Source organism: Mixophyes fleayi, chromosome 1 (genome assembly GCF_038048845.1).
Source record: "Mixophyes fleayi isolate aMixFle1 chromosome 1, aMixFle1.hap1, whole genome shotgun sequence".
Lineage (NCBI taxonomy): Eukaryota > Metazoa > Chordata > Amphibia > Anura > Limnodynastidae > Mixophyes > Mixophyes fleayi.
The window spans coordinates 243,792,292-243,816,577 of NC_134402.1; the positions used below are offsets into that span (position 1 = coordinate 243,792,292).

Genomic DNA, 24,286 nt, shown 5'->3' on the forward strand with positions numbered 1-24,286 from the left:
AAGGCTTTGTTTGAGCATTGGTTTTGTGTGAACATTTCTTTACATTCTACATTTACTTTACAGGGAGATCAGGAAACTTCATTTTATTGGGGTTTTACGTATGTAGTACAAGTATAAAAACGGACACTGATGGCTGCACCATAAAAGATTGACTTTATACCTATGTATATTTTAGCAGAAGGGAAAACTCAATGTTTCAAGTCCACAGCAGAGGCTCTTCCTCAGGTCTAAAGGACGTTTTTATTCATTCTCAGTAAAATAATGCAACTGGATGTTTATTTATTTAGAACCTTCATGCATTCATAGCATTTATACACTGTAGTCAAGAGGGTCATGTTTGCAGGTGCAGAACTGCTTTAAACAGTGCCCTAATATGATTATCAAATAGGCTGACTAGGCTGCAGCCTAGGATGCCAGGGCAAAATTTTTGGAAACTGAAACTCATTCTAAAATATGAAATTGCTTTTCTCCAAAGTAAAAAGAAAACATGAAAGAAAATTTAGTAAGGTTTAATCTTAACATTTTCCCATAGTATAAGTTGAAGACAATGAGTCCACATTGGGTGGGCACTTCAGGATAAGCAAGCAGATGAGACCAGGATGGCGACAGACATGTCGTGACAGCCCCACTCCCCCTTCACATCTTCACCCTCAGTAGCACTTGTAGATGCCTCCGTTGTGCTATACAGTTCGGATTTTAATGAAATTAAAATGAGTGACAAAGATTGTCATGACCCTTGGAACATAAGGGGGTGGTCCTTGCAGAAAGCCGGACTTTAAATTAAGAACGAGTTCGTCTTTACCCACCGAATATTAGCCTAGCATGGTAGGTGAGGGGGCGCCATGGACGTATTGGCATAGAGCGGTCTGAACCCTTAATCAGGCCATGCCCCTATAAATCCTTTATTTATGTAGCCATGTGCATTAAGTTGTGTTTTAGTCATTTGTATATAAAGGTCTACTGTTGTGTATATGCATATTATGAATACATGGTATTAATGTGTCAATTTTAAAACTACTTTTCAAGTGTATCTCTCTGGTTCTTTGACGTCATCATGGGAGATTCAGCAAAACTCATTTTTCAAGGGAACAGCAAAATAAAGTTAATGCTTGCATGTATTTGTGCATTTCACAATATTGCAACGTGCTTTTTTATATAACAGTATTTTGTGCTGTATCTTTAGATATAGCTACCATAAATTTGTAGTATACATATTCGAAGAAAAAAAAGCATAATATGCCCTCAGAACTGTATTTGATATTTTAATGTATGGAATGCATGTTTTTTTTCTCTCTCATCTGTTTGACATATTTATGATGTGTTTGCGTTTTTCCTATACTCCTTGCACTTACATGTTGTAACTAATAGGATATTATCCCAAGACCCTTCTCAGACTGGTACAGTATACTTGAACCTTTTAAACCAAAACATCTCAACAATTCACAAATTATAGATATGTTTTCCTGTTCTCTGGGTGTTTTCAGCCCTCATACCACTTTGTTGGCAAGCAAGTAGCAGTGAATAGCACAAAATGTGTATGTAATTATCATTTATCTCTCAAAGCTGCAACCCATAAAAAAGTTTTTTGTTTTTTTTTCATCAAGTTGCTGTTATTTATAGTTTGCCAAGAGTCACGAAGCTACCATGGCAGCCACAGTCACATGACACATGTGAACAGAGAGGCCCCCTTCTCAGCATGTTCATTTACAGCACGCACCCCTTCCTTCCATCTTTCTGCACAGGGCCTGATTATTCAATAGACTGACTAGGTGGCAACCTAGGGCACAAGATTTTTGGGGTTGCAAAATTGTGACAGAGAGACGTATAAACTAAAATTCATTTTAAAATAGAAGTGATTATTTGTTCTTCAAAGTAAAAAGAAAAATGTCTTACAGTTTTAGTCTTTGAAAGACTGAAGACAGCCATAGTGAGTAGGAGAGGCAGGGACAGCGACAGACAGAACCCCTCCAAATTAAATAGCGACTTTGACAACTGCATTTGTTTTATAATTTTTTACTATTAATTATTGAAGGCGGTAAAAAAAATGAAGCATTTGAGCAAAATACAATTTGTATCCACAATTAATAATTCAATCTGTAGTAAATATTGACAGCGTGGCCGTTTTTAAGTTTAATATGTTTTTTATTTTGCTGTTGAATACAAATGACAATATTGGGGGAGCCAGATTTTAAATTAAGACGACTTTATTTCTGCCTACTGCTTATTAGCCTGGCGTTGAAGTCGAGGTGCACAAGGGATAATATAAAATATTGTCCACAGTATTTTAATCTTATATGTTAATGACATTTTGCATGTAATTGCTAATAGCTACTTTTCATAAAAGATTTTGCATGCCTGAGGCATCTGTTCATATTAGGCGGCTGCACTGTAGAACAGCTCTGTGCCCCATCTCCCACATAGTTATCTTCTCACTAATATAAAACTGTTAAAAAATTGTGTGCAGGCAGTGGGGATATAAAAGGTGGTGCTGAGAGGAACCATCACACCAAGGACAGATGGTTTTTTTTGTTTTTTTTTGTGAAGATCTACTAGATATTATCTCGATTCAGCTGCTAGACCCAGAGAGTTTAAATGTCATTGCTGTCATCTGTCGTGGCTGTAGCCATCGCTGGTTCTTCTTTGCTGATCTCCACGGCTTTACTGGCAGGAGCTGCAGCCAGGAGGAACAGGTAACCAGCAGTGAGCATGATGCCAGCATCAGGCTCTCATTAAGAACTAGTACATGGTAGGTAAACACAAACTCGTCCTTAATTTAAAATCCGGCTTCCCCCCTTCCCACCACCAATGTTTATGTTCCCATGTTTTCAGAACTTGGCTCCATTTGAAAAGGGCGATGAAAAATATTGCCACTCATTTAGTTTTCATTAAAATCATAATTGTAAGCAGAATGGAGACATAAACGAGCGCTACTGAGGGTGAAGGGGGCTTGCACCTTTTTCCATCCTCCTCTCTCCTACTCACTTATCCTCAAGAGCCCGCCCAAGGATGACTTATAGTCTTCAGCTTTGACCATGGGAATACATAATGATTAAAATCTGATTACATTTCTTTCATGTTTTCTTTTTACTTTGGAGAACATTTATATTAAAATTAATTTCCATTTATACCTCTCATCCCCCACCCCACCTCCGAGGAGGGCTGGCAAACATTAGCCGGATGTGCCTGGAGGGCACATGCCCCCAGCTCAGCCAGCCCTTGCCTCCCTGATAACCTTGTGTCCTTGGTTGCAGCCTAGTCAGCCTGTTGGATAATCAGGCCCTGGCCTGAATGATCCTGGGCACTAGGCTATGGCGAGCTGACAGACCAAAGAAGTGTTCATACAGCGTAGAGCCAAAGGTCTTCTCCAGAACCAGAGGATGAGTTTACTATAGATGGTGAAGGACATAGTTGCCAGCAACTGACAGTGTTGGGATTGTGCACATTTTCATGTCTCCACCTTATACAGTATCTCCTCCACACAACTGGAAAATGCCAGTCCCATTAGCTACATTATTATTGATGACTGACAATGCTTCTGCCTTACAGTATCCACACACATTCCCCACTAGCAGCTACAGTTGTTATTCCGGTACCTTATGTATCAATTGTTCCCCATCCCTAATAGAGTGTAAGCTCATTTGGACAGGGCCCTCTTTACCTTTTAATTTCATTGTATTGTATTTAAACTATGTGTATCATGATCTTGTCAATGTACAACACTGGTGACTCATTATAAATAAAATAATAATATGCTCAAAACTATTTTTATTTGTAAGCCTGCTGGAGATCTTTTGAAAACTTTCCACACACTCTGATTTAGAGTTAGGTGCATATTTGCTCAGGTGCAGAATTTTTTGCAGCCAAGCAAACCATGATGGACTGCATGCATGTTCTTGCATGCTGCATATATACACTGTCCAGCACTATTATTACACTGTATTTTAGAGTTAGGCTATGCTACACCCCCTCAGAACGGGGTATTGTAGCATAGCCCAACTGTACGATTAAAAGTATAGAATGACTCCCTATTACTGACGCACAAGTAGACACAAGTTATTTTGCGGTGAAAATAGACTCTGCTACATGCATGATTGCACCCAGGAACCACTGAGTCTCCCAACTTCTCCTATAATAATAAACATACCACCATCATGATGTGCTTCTCGTAAAAAATGGGCATAATTGTATAAAATTAATGCATTACACACCTATTTTTTTTCCTGGCAAGGCACGGGAGACATGACGTAAGGAATAAGCTGTCTGAAAGAGTTCATTACAGCGCGCACTGTTTTTCTGTGTTCGCTTCTAGATTTTTATTTTGCTTTTACATACATATACATGGAGCTCTGAGTATGAGTCAACACAAAAGTGCTTTGCCCTATTTAGAAGTAAGAACGTGGTCCTGATTAGTATATGGTGGGGTAATCCAAAAATTACAATGATATGATAAACTTTTACGGATACATTTGTAATGTTAACATATGGTAATTCATATTTTATTTTGGTAGCCCTTTAATATTGACTCCTCACATGTCACATATGTACACAGCCCTGAGTTCCAGTTTATGATCGTGATCTAAATATACATATGTGACTTTTAACTCTCAGTAGAGTCCGTACAACTAGGCAGCAATATTTTGATTAATGCTGAAAGTCTGACTCATTGGCTTGCACAGGATATACTTTAAAGGAAACTGGCATCAAGGCTGTAACATGGTGTGCAGGGGTTTGTTTATAGTACATGGACCCTGCCAAGGTCTTGCAGGCTAGACTGGACCATGCCCACATATTTAATCTACAATCTATCTATTTTGCTCTGATGTATTAAACAGTTTACCAGACAGCTATCAGTATGTCGGATGCATTAGTAACTGTTACTGTGTGTATGTACTTATGATATGATTTATTTAATGGAAACCTCAAATATTCAAAACATGTATAGTAATGTTGTTCACTGGTCAGTTCATATTGAAGGTATACAGCATATTGAGCCAATTTATAGTACACTGCGCATGCATAATATTATTACACCTGCACACTATGAATATCCATGCACAGTGAGTTGACTGACATTCACAACCATGAGGTTACATTTCAAACATGCTCCCTCACACCAGCAATTAGAGCAAGTGGTTTTTCAACGTTTGTTTTCTCGTTTTGTGACGAATCTTTCCAACAAAAAAAGGCCATAAAAACATATATTTAATTTATTACTGACAAACCTTACATAACTGACCTATACATATGTCATCAACTCCTCCCATCTTGCACTAGTCATAACATCTTATTTCTGCACACACTTACCTGGGTGCCAGCCCAGGAGGAATTATGGGTGTTCCACTGTTTCCATTTCTGCATGACCTGCCAGAGTGTCAGTCCTACCTACCTCAGTGCAAAATATAGTGTGGACAGGTCATCTCGCTCATATCACCCCCACACAAACAGGGGGAAAAGTAAACAAACTGAACATGCCCTTGCCACTGTATCCTCCTGCCTACCACTTTTTGATGGTGTACCCCTCTGTTTGACAGCCAATGCAGCTGTGGCTGGATTGACCTACGGAAAGGAGTGAAAAGAATTTCCAGACCACTTAGTGGAATAGAATATACAGTATGTGTATCACATATACTACATGGTCAAAAGTATATGGGCACTCAAACATCACATCCACCTGTGCTTGTTGAACATCTCATTCCAAAATCATAGGGTCCCTCCTTTGCTGCGTCCAGTCTTCTGGGAAGGCTTTCCACTAAATTTTGGAACATAGCTAGGAAGATTCGCATCCCTACAGACACATGACCATTAGTGATGTCGGGCACTGATGTTAGGTGATAAGGCCTGGGTCACAGTTGGGATTCTAATTCTTCCCAAATGTGTTCAGTGGGGTTGAGGGCAGTGTTCTGTGCAAGCCAATTCCTTCATACCAAACTAAGAAAACAATTTTTTCATGGAACTCACTTTGTGCACAGGGGCATTGTTATGATAAAGCAGGAAAGTGTCTTCCCCAAAGCGTTGCCACAAAGTTGGAAGCACACAGGTCTCTAGAATGTCGTAGCATTAAGATTTCTCTTCACATGAGCTAAGGGGCCCAGGCCAGACCTTGAAGTAACTTTCCCATACCATTATACCTCCTCCACTATACCTCCTAACTATACTGTTGGCAGTATGTATTCAGGGAGGATGCATTCTCCTGGTATCCCAGATTAGTTTGTTGGAATGCCGGATGGCGGCATGCTTTACACCAAAGTTAATGTTTGGCATTCCGAATGATAATCTAAGGTTTGGGTGGGTGCGACTGCTTAGCCATGGAAACTCAGTCCATGAATCTCCCAACAAAAAGTTCTTGTGCCGATGTCTGTCCTCGGTTACAACACTGGAAACAACTACTTACACTTCACAATAACAGCACTTGCACTTGACCAAGACAGCTCTAGCAGGGCAGAAATTTGACTAACTGACTTGGTGGGAAGGTGGCATCCGATAGCAGTACCACGTTGAAAGTCACTGTTTGACTATGGAGGTTACATGGCTGTATGCTTGATTTTAAGCACTTATTTGCAATAGGTGTTACTGAAATGTCCAAACACACTAATTAGAAGGGGTGTTTGTATACTTTTGGCCATGTAATGTACATAGTGGGGTCATATTAATGCAACAGGAGTTGTTCCAGGGCATCATTAACTCCCTATCTAGTACTTGGTTACCATTCCACTAGCAAATGTATTCAATGATTGATGCTAATGTTTGGGATTTAGCTCCTATATGATTTACCCTTTATCTTAGAATAGCGATTGCCTCCTTAGCTCTTCAGTTGCATAATCTTACAAACATATAAGGCCCGATTGGGAGTGTAACATAAGTGTAAGTTGTGATTGAAAAAGTTGCACGCAAGGGTATGTGCATGTACACCATATTCATAGTTTAAGATATATCTAGGTCTGAATGATAGACACATGTGTTCGCTTGACAACAGACACACCCCTCAAACACTTACATCCAACTTGCTAATACTTGAAAATCTTCTTTGTTACTAATGCAAATGCTATGAAGCATCATTTAAACCTTAATAGCCTAATAAACTTGAATAACCTTCCTGACATGCGTACAAATAAGAAAAACATTTTTTTTTTATCTTTGCTTCAACACTCTCAGCAAGTCCTAATCTATGGCCGAGCAACTACTAAAGCCTTGATAAGCATCTGCGAATTATTAACAAACCTCTAATTACAAGCGGTTTGCTAGTTCGGATGTTTGTCATCATCTGCTACTTACACCTGCCCCTGACCACCTGCAAATAAAACACTTTCTTCAGCCGTATCTGCAACTACATCACTGTCCAAATCCATATGCTGGAACATGCCCTTACTGTACATTGCCTAAGCTAGATCACCCTTTCCCTCCTGTCACGCCTTTTCAGGTATAAGGAGTCTTAAGTGCCAAAAAGTCGCAGGTCTGAATACCCGCAGTTGCGTACATTCACTTTCTGAGCATACGCACTGCGAAAAATTGCAAAGATGCTCTACGTAACCAGCGAATGACTCACTCTGAACCACGCCAATATAGTACAGTACTGATTGAATTGCAGACTTGGCATCTCTGTGCTCACTTGTTCGTGTCCATTCAGAATCTGTCTCAAGGTAAACAATAGTATGTTCGTTCTTGCTTCCAAACTGCAGACAAGTAAGTCAGTCACAAACGGTCCCCAATTTGTAGACCTGTCTATTATATTATTCAGAATTGACCAACTATAACTGAACAGTTATAATTGCTCTTGTGTATATTGAATGTAATTGTCACCTATTCTTTATAGATGGTTACATTTATTATTAAGTTCAGCAAACCTGCCATGCTGGTGCTTGTAGTCACAGAAGTCTGTCTCATGCCATGCATGACATGATTAGATGCACTTGTTCAGCTGCAAAGTGACCCCAGGGATTATTGTGAAATGCTGGCAAGTATTTGGGATTAGGCCTTGTAAACAAGTTATTTACTATGACAAAGTAATTTAATGCAAAATACTGAATTCAAAAGCTATACTAACCTTATATTATGTTTGTGCATGTAACACACAATTGACTGTAAATGTATGTTTGCATGTGTGTTCTCTTTTGGGGGTGATTTTTGTTTAATATTATTTCTTAGCATTGTGGTCATATTTTTACAGTGATCACTCCCTTTTTCAGTATAATGCTGTAAAAATATTATAGAAATAAAGGGGAGGAAGAAAAATATTTTCCAGAGAGTCTTGAAGAATGGTCAGTAAACACAGACCAAGACTTGTCCTTCTTTAAATTGTAGTTTGTGTAAGTGCAGTGCGAGGTACTGTAGCGGTTTCTCTACATGAATAGGGCAGTGTTTGGCTGCACAGAGCTCCCAGTGTTGCTGAAGAGTGGATACTAAGGGCCTTTTTCAGTAAACACAAGAGACCTATAAAGAATCGTGCACACATAGGAGAAGAGAAAGGTTTAGAAACTGTGTGTGTTGTATAGATATATGCAGAGTGGCATGTATATGTAGTGCATACATTTACATATTTTTTTTGCATGAGAAAAGTACACCAATATCTAAGGGTTTTAGAAAGTGCTGACTTTTAGAAGTGGTGTTAAATCCCACAAATTTTTTGGGGAGGAGGGGGGATATTTTTCTGCTCAATCATTTTTTATATTTGACTTGGAAGTATAAATAAGCTGTAGTTTTATGCATCATCATCATCATCATCATCTATATAGCGCCACTAATTCCGCAGAGCTGTACAGAGCCCACATCAGTCCCTACCCCATTGGAGCTTACAATCTAAATCTCCTAACATCTACACGCACACACAGACCGAGAGAGATTAAGGGCAATTTAATAGCAGCCAATTAACCGACCAGTATGTTTTGCTTTGTGTGGGAGGAAACCCACGCAAACACGAGAAGAACATACAAACTCCACACAGATAGTCATGGTCGGGAATTGAGCTCATGACCCCAGTGCTGTGAGGCAGATTTGCTAACTACAATGCCACCGTGCCATTTTTGTCTGGTAATTTATATTTTTGTCTGGTAATTTATATTCTTATGCTGTGGATGTCCTGCTGTTTTGAACCTATAACTCCCAGCATGATTTCATGTATGCTTTGTAATCTATTGGTAGGGAGACCCATAAAAATATATACATGTTGTATTTTTTTTTTTTTACCTTATCATTCATTACCCACTATAAACTTAAAACATTTTGTTTTTATTTTTTATATTTTTTTTAATGTATTATATTAAAGAAACACAACTATGTTCAAATCAAATTATCATAGGAATGTATCAATATGGGAGCCTTAAACAGATTCATTTTGTTTTTGTATAAGGATTGGCGAACCTAATAACTTTCACACCATAAACAATGCCACACTTATACACTGTAACATAAGAGACACTGTAGGTAAAGTACTGTGTTGTACATGTATTAAATAAGATAGATATGTTAAATAAGAAAATATGGGAAGTAGTAGCATAGTAAACAAGTGTTGTCAGATTTTGTGTGTGTTCTCCTTTAAGTCGTGAAACTCCTGCTTCATGTCCAGCAAGCATGTTGCTGTCAAAGTTCAACAGCGTTTCACAAGTGACTGCACCTTTAAGAGCCAGGATGTGGCTTTGCAGTGTTTGAAGTGTGACTCTGCAGTGAACAGCTGAGGCTTTCAGAGGGTGGTGGAAGGAAATTGTCCAGCAGGAGTCATTGGTGAAAAGTTGACCTATGAAAATGTGAGCCCTATTCAGCTAAGTTTATACTAACGTGGGGTTTTTTCCTTATGTGGCAAAGTAAGAAAAATAAGTTTGAAAGGCAGCACTGAAGGTACTAGACTGGAGTAGTGAGGGAGACGCAGCTATGACAGGCACTGTCAGCATGAGCAAACAGGGATTGCATTTGACTGCTGCAAACAACACAGCTTGTGCTTACAAGTAAGTGTTTATATACAAGCACTTCTGTTTTCATTCATTATGAGCAGTGCTGACTCTCTGCAGTGATACAAGACATGCGTTTTGGCTCTTTATTTATTTTAGGAAGATCATGGTGTCCCCCCCAAGAAGTGTACAGCCCTGTCTGCCAGTCTGATTTGTGTAATGGGGCTTACAGCTCGGCATCAGGTTGTTGAACCCAGGTTTGATTTGTTATATGAGCTCAGGCAGTTTCTCTTTCGGCTGTGGAATTTCAGACAGAGCTTGGAACAGGTCCGTCTGCATATTTTTAGTTTGTGTTTGTGCCGTGGTGGGCTGAAAATATCATAGGAACAGAAAAGATGTAACTGGAAGGAGAGGATTCAGCTACCACTTGTATGCAGGTTTGAGTCTTGCATTGGTTTTAACAGGGGAACAAGCTTAAGTAAGCTTTATGGAGTCCTGCAGGATTTCTCTGATAAACAAAATTTGGTGGGTGGCGGATTTGGCTCACAGAGTAACATTTGACTATTACCCTGTCAGTGTTGAGAATGGAAGGGGAGTGGTCTTAAAACGATAGTGTTTTGTAAGCTTTTACACATAATTGACTTGTCAGAACTGAAACACTTTTATTTTAGCACAGAGTTTCTTCCTCAATGTTCCTTCTGCTTTCAAGTCTTGTCCATGTATATAGTATTTAATTTTCTTTTTTACAGGCAACATAAGGTATATAAATGTATCATATTCATATGTTCATGGAATGTTTATTTTACAGTTGTTCCAAGTTTGTAAGATTAAGCTTCTAAGTAGGAATCTGTGATGTGGGTTGAATTATGTGGTAGTAAATTAGACACCCATTTCATTGTTCAATGAGTTAAAGAAGGAATTATTATACACGTGTGTCAAATATAATTTAGTATTAGATCCTTTTTTTAAGAGGACATTCATAGTTTACACATAAAAACCTCCATGTTTAGCTTCAAACCTCCAAGCAGGTATATCTGGCATGTAGGAATATATCCATTGTCATTTCTATATGTTTGTCAAGTGCAACCATCTAGCAGTTAGTTTTTTCTTTTCCATAGATAACTAATCCGATATTTATGCACTATTTTTGTGATTTATTAACCTTTGATTTATTTGTTTTTATTTTCACGTGCTACTCTTTAGTTGTTAATTCCAATGGGCACAATAAATAAAATTGTTTGTTCCTTTTCTTTGTAGAAAAGGAGGAAAGTGTCTCAAACGGGGAAGAAGAGAGAGATCCTAAAGCTGCCTATTTTGTGGAAACACCATATGGATACCAGATAGATTTGGACTTTCTAAAGTATGTGGAGGACATACAAAAGGGGAACACCCTAAAGAAAGTGAACATTCTAAAGAAGCGCAAGTTGGCTACACACTTTTCGGAAGGCAGGAGTGAGTCCTGCCAGGGGACTGGATGGCCATCTAATGATTCTCTGTCATCCTCCAACAGTGATGAGCATAAGCAGTCTCCTTTAACTGCCAGACAATATACTGTTTCTAGCTCTGCTAGATCATCCACTTCTCAAGAAGCTTCTTCAAACTTTCTAACTATCCCTGAGAACAAACCATTGCCCCCACCTTCCCCACAGCTCCCTAAACACAATTTTCATGTTACAAAAACGTTAATGGAAACTCGAAGAAGGCTAGAACAGGAGAAAGTCATCATGCAGGTAGCCTCATCCTTTAACGATGTACGTAGGCCGAGACTTGCGAGTTTTGGGGGAATGGGCTCAACTGGGTCACTTTCATCATTCACTGGATCAGCAGGGCAAACAGCAACTGCTCAGCAGCTTCAGAATGGACACCAGGCCAATGGTGACTATATTGCCTTCTTTGCTTCATCTTTAGGGAGCTCCATCCGTCACAGCCCGCTTAGTTCTGGGGTAACTACACCAGTGACCAATGTGAGTCCTATGCATCTTCAGCACATCAGGGAGCAGATGGCTGTTGCACTTAAACGCCTAAAAGAACTTGAGGAACAGGTAAAAACCATCCCCATACTTCAGGTAAAAATTTCAGTATTACAGGAAGAGAAAAGACAGCTCATGTCTGAAATAAAAAGCCAAAAGGTTAGCACCCAAAGTGACGTTACAGGTTTCCGTAAAAGATCTTACAGTGCAGGTAATGCTGCTGGCTTTGAATTATCACATACCCGTGGTAAATCTGGTGGAGAGTTACATATAGATTCTGATGAGGAAATGGAAAGTCCAGAACAAAATACACAGACACTTAAGGAGTTTAGACAACTAACAGCTGAAATGCAGTCTTTGCAAAAAAAAATACAGGATAGCAGTTTTGAGGCTTATTGTTGTCCTGCACAGGAGAACAGATCTAAAGAAAAATGTAATCGTTCTATTGCTGTTGGTGCTGATGAAAACATGAACGATGTAGTAATGTACTATAGATCTGCAAAACCTAGCAGAGATGTGTCTGTGGGTACTGAAATGGATGTGAGAAGCACTGGTGTTTGGGTTAATGAGGAAATGCTTGGGGTGACTACTGATGCTGAAAGAGAAGCTGAACTTCAACACCAAACAATTGAAGCACTTAAGGATAAAATCTACCAACTTGAAACAGACTTGAGGGAAACTACCTATGAAATGGAGATGACAAAATTGAGGTTGGAGATACGAGAAGCAGGGACAAGGAAAAAAATAGACAAGGCGGTAATGGCTCAGCCCTTAACTTGTAGCAGGATGGTTGAAGCCATAGTAGAAATGAGGGATCAAAGCAATGGAAATTATTTAGATGTTGTAGACTCTTGTGTGGGTAACTACATACAAACAAGCAGCGTTGGTGTTTCATGTAAACCTGTCCTCCAAAATGCAGCTGTGGGTCCAGAGCTCCCAATGAGTCAATGGATTGTAAAACCAAGAGTAGACACTTGTGACATGGGTGTAGGGTGGGAACTTGAGATGTGTGACAAAAGTGTCGGGATGGACCAAGCTACTTGTGATTCTGGACTCTGCATAGAAAAGGCAATAGACCAGGTGGATCAAAACAAGACAATAGTCAAGAATGTGAAATCTGTTGGATGTGAAGATTGTTCAGTGGATGTTACAGTTAAACCATTATTGCATTATTTGTCATGTGGGGTCAATACAGACCATGTAACCAAAGTGGACTCTGCCATAACAGTGTCTCCTTGGACTGCTAACCAGCAAACTAACACCGAATTGGAGCTATCAAACCAGTTCACCAACACAGAAGTGCCAAGTCTCGTTGATACAAGCACAAACACAGCATACAGCATGTACAGCAAGCAGACAAACACAGAAATCGTGGAAGTGCGATCAATAGCGATAGGAGATGGTAAAGTAAAGGAAATCAATACCATGCCAAAAACACGTTCTATTGGAGTATGTACTTCTGATTTTGAAAATCTAACTTCAATCCACAAGACCAAAGATTTTGGAGTTGGGCAGATAAATATCTCTGATAATTTTCTAGTTGGTGTAAAGTTACGGAGTATAGCCTGTGGTCCTAGTGAGCCTGTTCCCCTTTCAGTCAACACAAGAACTATAGCAGTTGGAGAAGAGCCCCCTCAGCAGCCAGAAGTTACTACAGTCAACGAAAATGTATCAAATATTGAATCTCCTGCTATAGACCATTACATTGAGCGAGTACAAAACCTGCTCCAAGAGCAGCAGATGCTTCTTGCTGAGAATTACACAGAGCTGGCTGAAACGTTTGGAGAACCGTATTCACAGATTGGCTCCCTCAACTCCCAGCTCATCAACACCATCTCATCCATTAACTCTGTAATGAAGTATGGCAGCAATGAAGAACTGCAAAGCTCAGGAATACAGAAACCATCTGGGGAGATGAATCCCCTTACAGGTAGGATCACCACTAACCTATGTTTGTATAGTATATACAGTAACAAATCATGCAGGTATATGGTGCTTTGTATAAATCTACATCACTATCAGAATTGGCTATTTTTTTTTTTTACTGTACAGGACTTTATATTGTCGCCCTAGTACACTATGGGGTGAATTCTATAAAAGTGTAGGTAAACTGTTCTTAAAATGGAGGTAAATTAACACCATACTCTATAAAAAATAATGCACCCACTTTTTGATTATAAACTGGAGGTAAAAGTGGTACTTTTTATAGAGTAACCTTCATTGTAAGGACAGTTTACCTCCACTTTTATAGAAGTCTTTATAGAAGCCTCCCCCTAGATCTGTCTTTCATGTCAATATTTTTAGTTTTGTTTGATTATCAGTGCTTATCACAATTACAGCTACACTTGCTAATAAAGTAGGTAAGTAGTAATATGTTTTAGTCTTCAGATTTGCTGTGTATCTTTGTTTATCACTTAAAGGTTTATGCTTGCAACAGAATCAAAGACTGATATGCCATTTAAACCACCAATGTACACCTGGGAAGTGCACAATATTTTGAAAGGTGATAGGAGATTTGTTATAATTGTAATGGATGTGTTCTTTATAGTGATTTCATAGCCAAATAGCTTTATTCACTAAAGAGTGCATTTGAAATGCATACAATTTTTTACTGTAAATTGTGCCTGACATATGTTTTTATGTTATCTGAGCATTTCTTGGCTTTGTCTATGCACTCAATATTCTATAATGGTCTCTTTTAGTGTAGTAAGTGCAAATAATCTAAATGATGCTCATAACTGATGAATATCTTTTCACCTGCCAATGAAATAACATATATTGATTCGAAAGTTACTCTTAAAGAGGGGAGAGCATGCCCTAGGTCCCAGTCACACCAATCTACAGCCCGAGCCTATGGACCAATTAGCTCAGTGACCATTATTTCCGGAGATTCGCACGTTGATTTTCTAACATATCTATCGAGACTCTTATGGTATACCATTTTATATGGGGCATTTCCCCTAATAGAGTGTTAACACGAGTCCTATTTCTCTTAAAGATCTGGGGCCTGATTCATTAAGGATCTTAAATGAAGAGGTATCTTATTTAAGTCTCCTGGACAAAACCATGTTACAAGGGGTGCAAATGAGTTTTCAGTTTTGCACATAAGTTAAATACTGACTGTTTTTTCATGTAGCACACAAATAGCAACTTTAAATTTCAGTGTGCAAATAAGCTATTAAGTATTTGTGTGCTACATGAAAAAACAGTCAGTATTTAACTTATGTGCAAAACAGAAATCTAGTTTGCACCCCTTGCATTGTAACATGGTTTTGTCCAGGAGACTGAATGAAATAAGTTACCTCTTCATTTAAGATCCTTAATGAATCAGGCCCCTGGATCCTAACTACTTCTACTAGCAACATTTATGAATATAATTGTTCTATCTTGTTATTTGGTTATGATATCCATGCCCATTAAGTACATATTTTGTACCGCCTGATTATTTATTTATTTTTATTTATTTTATTTTTTTACCAATTCGCTCTACTCATATAAATTGATTTTACTGACGGAAAGAGATCCTGAAACCTGCCCTACACAGTTACTTAGTGTTATAGATCAGAAATGAACCCTGTAATATGCAGCACCAAGTGAGATCTAGTTCATCTGTGTATATTGGACAGCCCTGTTTTCTAAAAGCTCAGTGCTTTGTGCTATTTTTGAAATGTTTGATGAGGATTGCTTCAGTGAACATCCTGTTTGCTAATGGCATACTGTGCCGAGAAGCAGGGCTGAGTTTATCTCCAGTATTTTAACTTTTTTGATCAATGCTTTAAAATTGTGAACAACAGTCCCTGACTGGATTAAAACTGATTTCCTAATAAAACTAGGTGAGTCAGATTCATGGATTAGGACACAATGCCTGTGGGAAGTGAGGCTTAGTGTAGCATTATTAGGCTTGTGCCTTCTAATAACTATACTTGATGCCTTGCAAATCACACCATTTACTATTTTGAAAAGAGAATGTTTTCAGGTTTTTTTTTTGTAAATCATTATTTGTAACGGTTTGTACATTTGTTGTACAGCATAACAACAACACATAGCCTCTATAATATTTTTGTTAAATGATTTTTGGTTATGTACTTTTTACAGTAGTATAGGATATCTTGGCCCAAGACTATATTAAAAGGATATTTAAGGAATTGCGTGACCACAAACTCATAAGGCCAGAGATCAAGGGCACGGAGAGTCAAGGTTATGTGTTTTAAACTGCATCTTTGCCATTTATTTTTACTCATTTTTAATCTAACACTAAGATCATTAAATAAACTTTTCAGTGGAACAGAGTTAAAATTTGAGGTTGTCAAAGAGTTATGAACGGAGTCTAACTAAATGTTGTTCAAGAGAGAGAATTAGGCAGATGGAACCTGGACGTGGAGGAACTTTGGCTACAAAGGAGGCATTAGAGACACAGATGGTTTCTTTAAGATAGGAATTATCAAAGTAATCTTGAGAGTACAGAAAAAGTATGATGCTGAGGAGAGCCACAGAGTCAAATAAAGAGACCGCACATGAAGGAGCACATACTGTAAGGAGGAGTATGGTGCTAACTCCAATAGCATCTGAGGCTTCACTTGCAGCGCCGTAAACCCCAACCCCTACAGCACCACTACTACATGCAAACCCAGCCAGTCTATGCATTCCTCATACTGTGACTGCATGAGAGACTGCAGAGTTATATATATATATATACGGATCCATTACTGTGTGCTTCCTACTGCGGTCACTATTTGAGGGACAAATAGACTGACATTGGAAGTGCAGATATCCTGGAAGGGAGAGGAATTGTATACCCTCCCATGTACCTAATAAACTCCTACTGTCAATCATCGTGCTTGTCATACAGTCTAGTGCTTGAGGTTGTGGATAGCAACACTCTATGTTTGGACTTTTTAGTCTATAGCAGAGTTTCCCAAACCCAGTCCTCAGGGCTCCCCAACAGTGCAGGTTTTCCTTATCTCCTTGCTGGAGCACAGGTGTATTCATTACTGACTGACACATTGTAACAGATCACCAGGTGGTCCTAATTATGTCCCATGTGATCCGGAAAACCTGCACTGTTGGGGAGCCCTGAGGACTGGGTTTGGGAAACCCTGGTCTATAGGCTATGTGTAAGTGTTTCTTTATGATGTTCAGCCAAGTTAGGACATTCGAGGGAGGAGGCAATGTATAGTAGACGTTTGAGTATCAGATAAATGTTGTAGTGTCATCTGCCCATGGGCAGTATGTACAATAATCAATGTCACATTTTCTCTGTACTAACTAAACAGAGTTGCATTCCATACAAAGCCCACAGCACCTGCCATAATTGACTAATAAGATGACTAAAATGTATCTCTTGATTGTTATACCTGTGCACTTTTCTTCAAAGAAGGACACCAGTAATTTGTATCCAAAAATAGCCAGGGCACACCCAATACCCCATGCAGTTAGTAACCACTAGAACATGTATTGTCATACAAGAGACTCAGCATAGCTTCCTGAGTAAGGCCATATATCATGAAAAATAGGTGCTCAAAACCCCCCAAATAAAACAGAGCTAAGTAATATTTAAAACTGAGTACCAAGTAATCACTCACAGTTGTCCATCCTTTAGTGTTAATTGGCAGCAAGTTGGCAAAGTATTAAAATAACATGATTGCAAACTGCTGGTAGCAAGTCATTCATACAAAAGGACAACTGTGTACACACCCTTGGGGGTTGGTGGCAAATGGACTGCTGTTTTGTAGACCTCATGGTGACTTGTCAAGACTACCTGCGCAAGGTTTTCTTCACTCTGTGGTTGATTCCAAATGTTTTGCTTCCTGTGTGAATGAGCTGTAATATTCAAAACAAATTTGGAAACGGAGGCTTATTTTTCTTTAGATCTTAACATCACTTTCACCTATTGATTCATACTCCTCTCTGCTCTACACTCCACATTGATGTTATGGATGGTGAAACTAAAGTGCACTGAGGTCAGGGGCGCACAGAGGATTGTCGGGGGGAGGGGGGGTTTCTCCCCGCCGACCGAAAAAAAAAAAAACACGAGAGAGCATGCGCAGCAGCTCCGTTTCGCCAGCGCTGTCCTATACAGCAGTCGCAGCGCTGTCTAAGAAGCGTCTGCGGCGTTACTGTATACAATACAGCACCGCCGCGGTCGCTTCTTTGACAGCGCCGCGGCTGCTGTATAGGACAGTGGCCACTTAGCGCAGGGGGGGTTTCTAGAGACTCAGAAACCCCCCCTGCGTGCGCCACTGGAGGTAGAGGAAGCTGACATTAAGGATTAGTCTACTGCAGCTAGTCTTTCATAACCTTTGTCTCTTACACGATCATATTGGTTTTATCTAGTGATGCTCTGTTCTTTTATATTACATTGTCATATTTTCCATTTCACCTCACCCCTTCTACCTTGCTGCCATTTTTAATTAACTTTTAGTCCTTCCTAACACCATTCATTTAATTTTGATATTACTCAGTCACCTGTACGAATCTGATAATATATTGCATTTAAACAAAAAAACTTTTTTTCTTTTTACAATTGTAGCCCGTCAACTAATCTCAAATCTGTTGCAAATGAAGAAAATCAAAATTTAAAGCAGAGTAGACAATGTTCTTAATAATAGTAGTAGTACTAATAAAGTTGATAGCTAAACTTCATAAAATGTTCTGAAATATGAAGCACGAAGGTTAAGTACAACGTTCAGCTTCCATTTTGCTAAAAAAAAATGAAGGTGTAATGGAGTATTTCCTCATTTCTCCTTCACAAACAGCTTAAGCTGAAGGCAGTAAGAGTCATTTACAAACCTCAAAAAGTATGGACATGCTATACTTCCTATGTGGCAAGTGCGCCTACTTGCCCACCTAAGTGCGCAGCCCCTTCACAATCCTCAGAACTGCACCTGGAAGCTGAATTTGTGCATAGCATACAGGGGATCTACCCCTCTCCGTCCCTTATATCTCCTTTACATAACCTTGTCCCACAAATCAAAGTCTCATTTCTGCATGTTGGTGCAAACACTCATGTGCCTAATCTGTGATCCAGCCAACTCCTCCCATCGGCTGGTACAAAGCTTAGCACCCCCACAGATGCAACAATATTGGCCAGCAAATCCACATTGCTTCCCAGTATAACTGAGTGCAGGCACGTGCCATCACGAGAGCATTTGCATTGCAGTATTGGAATTTTTGTGGTTTGTAAATAATCATGTTTCTATTATACTTGCTGTGACCATTGGCTATGGCCACTTATGTGAATCCACCAATCTGCGGTTTATACACAATATTTCTGTTACTTAAGCAACTGCAAAATTCCACCACTCGGACTCTGGCTTCTGTGCTACCCCCGAGAGATGTACACATTTTAAAGACAATAGAGACAGAGTTCATACAAAATACTGAACAGATTTAATAAAACAAAAAGTGTTTTGTTGACTTCAGGTATGTCATTTAGCTATGTAATCCACAGAATTTCTTCTATGCTAATGTGAAAGCTGTTTTACTTGCAATTTACACTGGTACCAGGGGATGATCCTGTTTTATTGAGCCCTGTAAGGTTGGTTGTCTGCTTTTTAGTTGATAATGTTCACTTGTATAAACTTGAACATTAGCCATTCTGTCTAGAATCCAAAAGTCTCATTTTAGATGAAAGAGCTAAAACTCAAACAATGCTCCCCTTCATCAAGAAATCCTGATCAGAAAAAGGCCCATGTTATATAAAGTGTGTTAAGCATTTCCTGATGTATTCATGTAAGCCTGGAACTTCTGTTTTAATTGTTTTTCATTAGTTCTTGTTAAAAGAAAAAAAAAAAAAAGGTCATGCCTTTTTGTATGTCTTTGCTGTCATGGTCTGCATGTTAATATGCACATTCCCCATGATATTCATTACATAAATATTTATATGACTTTGCTTTTTTTGACTGATGCATCATCTGTGTATCTGATCATGCAAATATCTTCTACCTGAGAACATGGCTCTTATGGCCTTAGAACAAGCATAGGCCATCTACGGGATCACTTAAATTGATCGCTAGAGGTTTCATTTTGCAATGGCTGTAAAGCTTTCCAATCCTCACGCTTACCATGTACAGTGACCTGGTGTTATTAAAATCTTGTCTCCATATACACCTGTGTGGTCTAAAGCCATTACCTGTGTTCCTGAATATATTTTGTGACCTTTATAAAGTGTGCCCTGTTTCTACAGCATTGTACATTCCAGAGCTAAACAATGCAGAATAATTGCAAGCACAATAAAGGTAATTTAGGAAGATTGAAAAATGTAGATATGCATTTCACATTCTGTTCCCTCCTCTTATGTGACATACTGTGAATTTGCACTATGTTTAAGGGTACACACCTAGTAATGCATGCCAGGGTGGAGGAGACCGCAGGGAAGTTATGTTTTGTTGCTTCTGACGGTAGGAACTGGACTGATGGTGACGTTCCATAGTAATGTGTCTGATTCTGTGCACAAATGGGATATTTTTTGTGTGCAACGTACGCACTATATATACAGGAAAGGGTATTTATATGCGATTATAAACCAGTGTACGTAAAATGTTACAGTATACAAATATGAAAATAAAGTCTTGATGTTTCAACCAAGTTTTTTCGGGGGATGAAACATTGAAATTAAATTTCAGTTAAGGTAATGGTCAGTAAGGGACAGATGACTTTCAAGTGATATTTTAGGTTTTGCTGACATTCGTATTTCTATCACGGATCGCAATTACGGAAATAGCGGACTGCATCTGTACATGCGCATGACTGACAAAGTATTCACCCCAAAAATATGCACTGCTCATGTGCAATTCTTTTCTCTCTTGATAGCTTGCAATTTACTTTGTAATTCTTTACTGAAGTCAAAAGGTATGATAATTTGCACATTTGTATTTAGTTTTTAAAGCAAATGATTTACATTCAAGTAAGAATGACTGATAAATCTTTGTAAACCTGTTCTATATTTTTACACTGTGGCAGGGAAACAGTTACTGTGCTAATCATGTAGACAGTCTGTATTTGCCAAGCAAAGTAGCTTTTACCTGAGGCTGTGACTTAATTCTCAAAGAAAATAGACAACCCAGACTTTTAGCATGAAGGTTAAACAGTCTATAAAAGGTACCTTATATTTCTGTTTGAGAGACAAATACAGCAAAACAAATGAAGGAATCTGTTTTTCTTTAGACCATGTGACTCTAAGTATGTGAGGGGTTTGTATGTGTTCTGGGCAAATAGGTATAGGTTCATGCTACCTGTTTAATTTATTACTGTAATAGCCACTTATTTTATTTCTTAGATTATGTATGTATGCATATGTGTAGATCTAAAAAAATATATAATAGTTTTAGGTAAATTGTTTATTATGGAAAATAAAGGGTGTTCTCTTGGTGCCATGTTTAAATGAGTTGTCTTTATGTACAGTGCACGCAAGCTTGCTGGTACTTATTATGTATTGACGTTTGTCAACATTCCAAGCCGGATATGTATCCTGCCTGTACACAATTTAAAGAAAAAATAAGTTACATGGCTCATATATGTAATAACTAGAAATTGGTAATTATATCAATAATCTAGTTGGTGATCCAAGAGCTTCTCATTCCTTGTTTAATTGCTTTTCTGCCACATGTCCAAAGAAAAGATCAAAATAATTATGTTAAGCGAGAAGAGTACACAAATTATAAAGAAAAAAAAAAAAAGAGGAAATCTCTCCCATTTTGCTTAAAATGTATGTAGAACAAAATAATTACTGTTTATAAAACACAAATATTTCTTATGAATGTTATTCTGTTCCATGGATTGTAATGACATGCATGCACGGTTTGCAAACTCCAGTGAATGACATCTTGGTTGAGACCACCACACCTTAGTAGTCTACTAGCCCTGCCTATCACCTGCTCTTACCAGCAGCATATTGTAGTGGCATATTGGACGCACACTATAATATTTTTGAAACATACCTTGGCCCTGTTGGGAATCATTGAATCAGATGAGGGAGGCAAAGTCTCTGTTGCTTAGCTTATGTGACAGTGCGCATTTCGGATTCAACCTTGTGACAGCTACTGAATGTCATTATAAATCAAAACAGCTGCTGCTGTCATCCTCAATAAATATCGTGTCACTAGTAGACTTTTATGATGAGAAAAATATCCCACAGTAACAGTATTAACAAATGTATTATGAAAGGCTGTGTGATAACCTTCTTTATCACCAATATATCACAAGTGTTATATTGGAGCTTCATCAGTTGGAATGCACTCCTGCACAATTGATATTTTGAATCGTTTTGCTGTGTCCTGCACTATAATTTTGAAATGTAACTTCACTGTAGTAAGATGCAAATTTGTTATGTATGTAAAAACCAGGGGACATATGCTCTCTGACATATTCTGTTAATACATGTCTTTTTATTTGCATGTAAAGAGATTTGCTGTCACAAGATGTTTCCTAATTACATTTTCACTAATTCTGTAGGCAAAGCAGTAAATGTTATTATGGTTTGTATTTTCCATACATTAAAATGAATTAGTTGTCCACACACAGAGACAGCATTATTACTGGTTGAAGAAAGCGTTGCCATTTGGCCGCTGTTAGCAGAGATAGGATGGAGATAGCTGTAGCAGTATTTATGCAGCTTATCGATGATGTCACTGGTCCCTCATCCTTTGGTAAGCTACACTTTCATAGACATTGGCATACATGCCAACTCTCCCTGAATGTCAGGGAGACTCTCTGAAATATGGGTGATCTCCCTCACTCCCTGAAAAGTGTGGCATTCTCCCTGATGTTGAGCCAGTACAAGACGTGGTTGGCTTCGCCATCTGTGGCATGATGACACCGTTCAGAAATTGTGTCCTATATCCATGTATTGATGCCTATGGAGGTGGCCATTTTCATGGAGACCAAGATTTAATCAAAGACTGACAGGTAAGACAACATGTCTTCAGTAATGGAGACAGAAATGGAAAAGACACTTCAGTCTCTAGAGATTCATTAGCTGCTTTACTTTAACGCATAGTTGCCTACTCTCCCGAAATGTCTAAGGGACAGTATTTCTGGGAGACTTCCCGGGAGAGCTGGGCAACCTCTCTGTTCTCGCCCTCGCAATAGATAAGTGACAGGGGCGGGGTTTAATGACGCAAATATTGCATCATCTTAGCCCCGCCCCATGCTGTACTTGTCCAGAATTGTAACAATCATTTAGGGGGCGGTGCCAAAATGATGCGATTCGTCAAGCCCCTTCCCCGCACGCCCAGCTCTCTCGGGATCTCCCTGAAGCCAAGAAGGAAAAGTTGGCAAGTAGGAACATTGGTCTAGCCTACAAAATGGCTGCCCTCACAGTATGTAGGTGCAGGCATTGCTTGTTTTGGTGATATATTGGAAATATTTTTTATAAAGAGCCTCAAACATGGAACATTTCTGAATAAACGTGGAAGTTTTGTCCTTTTTTTTTCATTTTTTTTTCTCAGTTTGCAGTACTGTACTCTTGTGTCTTAAAGTGCAGTTATAATTGTGTTCAGTCAGTGAAATAATTTTATATTTGTGTCCCGAACATTGTGAACAGCTGATGAGCTCTGACAGGCGTAGTGATGTTTTCCTGTGACCCTGAAAAAATGCATCAGTTTGGAATATTACCAGTCATTACCTCATCCTATTTCTATCAGAGGATAAGGATTGAACTACATTAATATACCAAACAAGCTACAAATTAAGCCCTTAACTGGAGGGGGTGGAAAATGTTTCACAAATGAAAACAAAAGCTCTCAATCACCTTTGAACACAAATAAATATGTGCATGGATCCTTTGTGTTCAGCAAGTTCTGGTTGTGTTATAATTACCCCACATGTTTTGTGTAATGACCTAACACCCCCCCCCCCCCCCCCCCCTGCACGCAGCTGTGAATAATTGCAACATGCAAGAGCACAATAAAGTCCTTCACTTTATTGTTGGTGACCAAGGAACTTGTTATCTTGCTGTGTTCTCCCTATTTGGAGGCGATGTCACCATAGTGGCCTGGTGTCTTTGACAGGAATTATTCCATGTCTGCCCATCACATCGTCACAGTACCGACCAGTTCAGCTGTACTACTTCATGGTGTCCATCTTTGCTTTATGCCACTTTCATTATCACTTCCTTTTCTGCATACTGGATGATTTGATATATGAATTAGAGTAATGGGGAGTGACAAAAGTGAGTGGGAGGGAAAAGGTTACTAAGCAGAGTATAAACAGGGGTGGGTGGGTGGGGGGGGGGTGTGAATATAGATTCATTTTAACATGACAAAAGCCGTCACTGTCTAGAGGTTGAATACAGTGTAGGTGGGAATTGGCTTTGTGCTGATCGCAACCTATGAGAGGGTGACTTATAGTTCAAATATTTCCTACCTTTCACTGACACTTCTGTTGTAAGAACACTGAATTGTATTGTAATACTGACCAGTGGTCATGTCATGTACAGGT

General features: G+C 38.9%; 1 protein-coding gene across 6 annotated transcripts in view; it reads left to right on the plus strand.

The window, feature by feature from the left end:
* KANK1 (KN motif and ankyrin repeat domains 1) overlaps positions 1–24,286 on the plus strand; it is a 175,771-nt gene that overhangs the window by 126,327 nt on the left and 25,158 nt on the right. For all 6 annotated transcript variants that reach the window (XM_075208741.1, XM_075208767.1, XM_075208777.1 and 3 more), the window contains one exon: positions 11,136–13,778. In XM_075208741.1, coding sequence (XP_075064842.1) covers positions 11,136–13,778 — 2,643 coding nt within the window. The remainder of the gene's footprint in view (positions 1–11,135; positions 13,779–24,286) is intronic.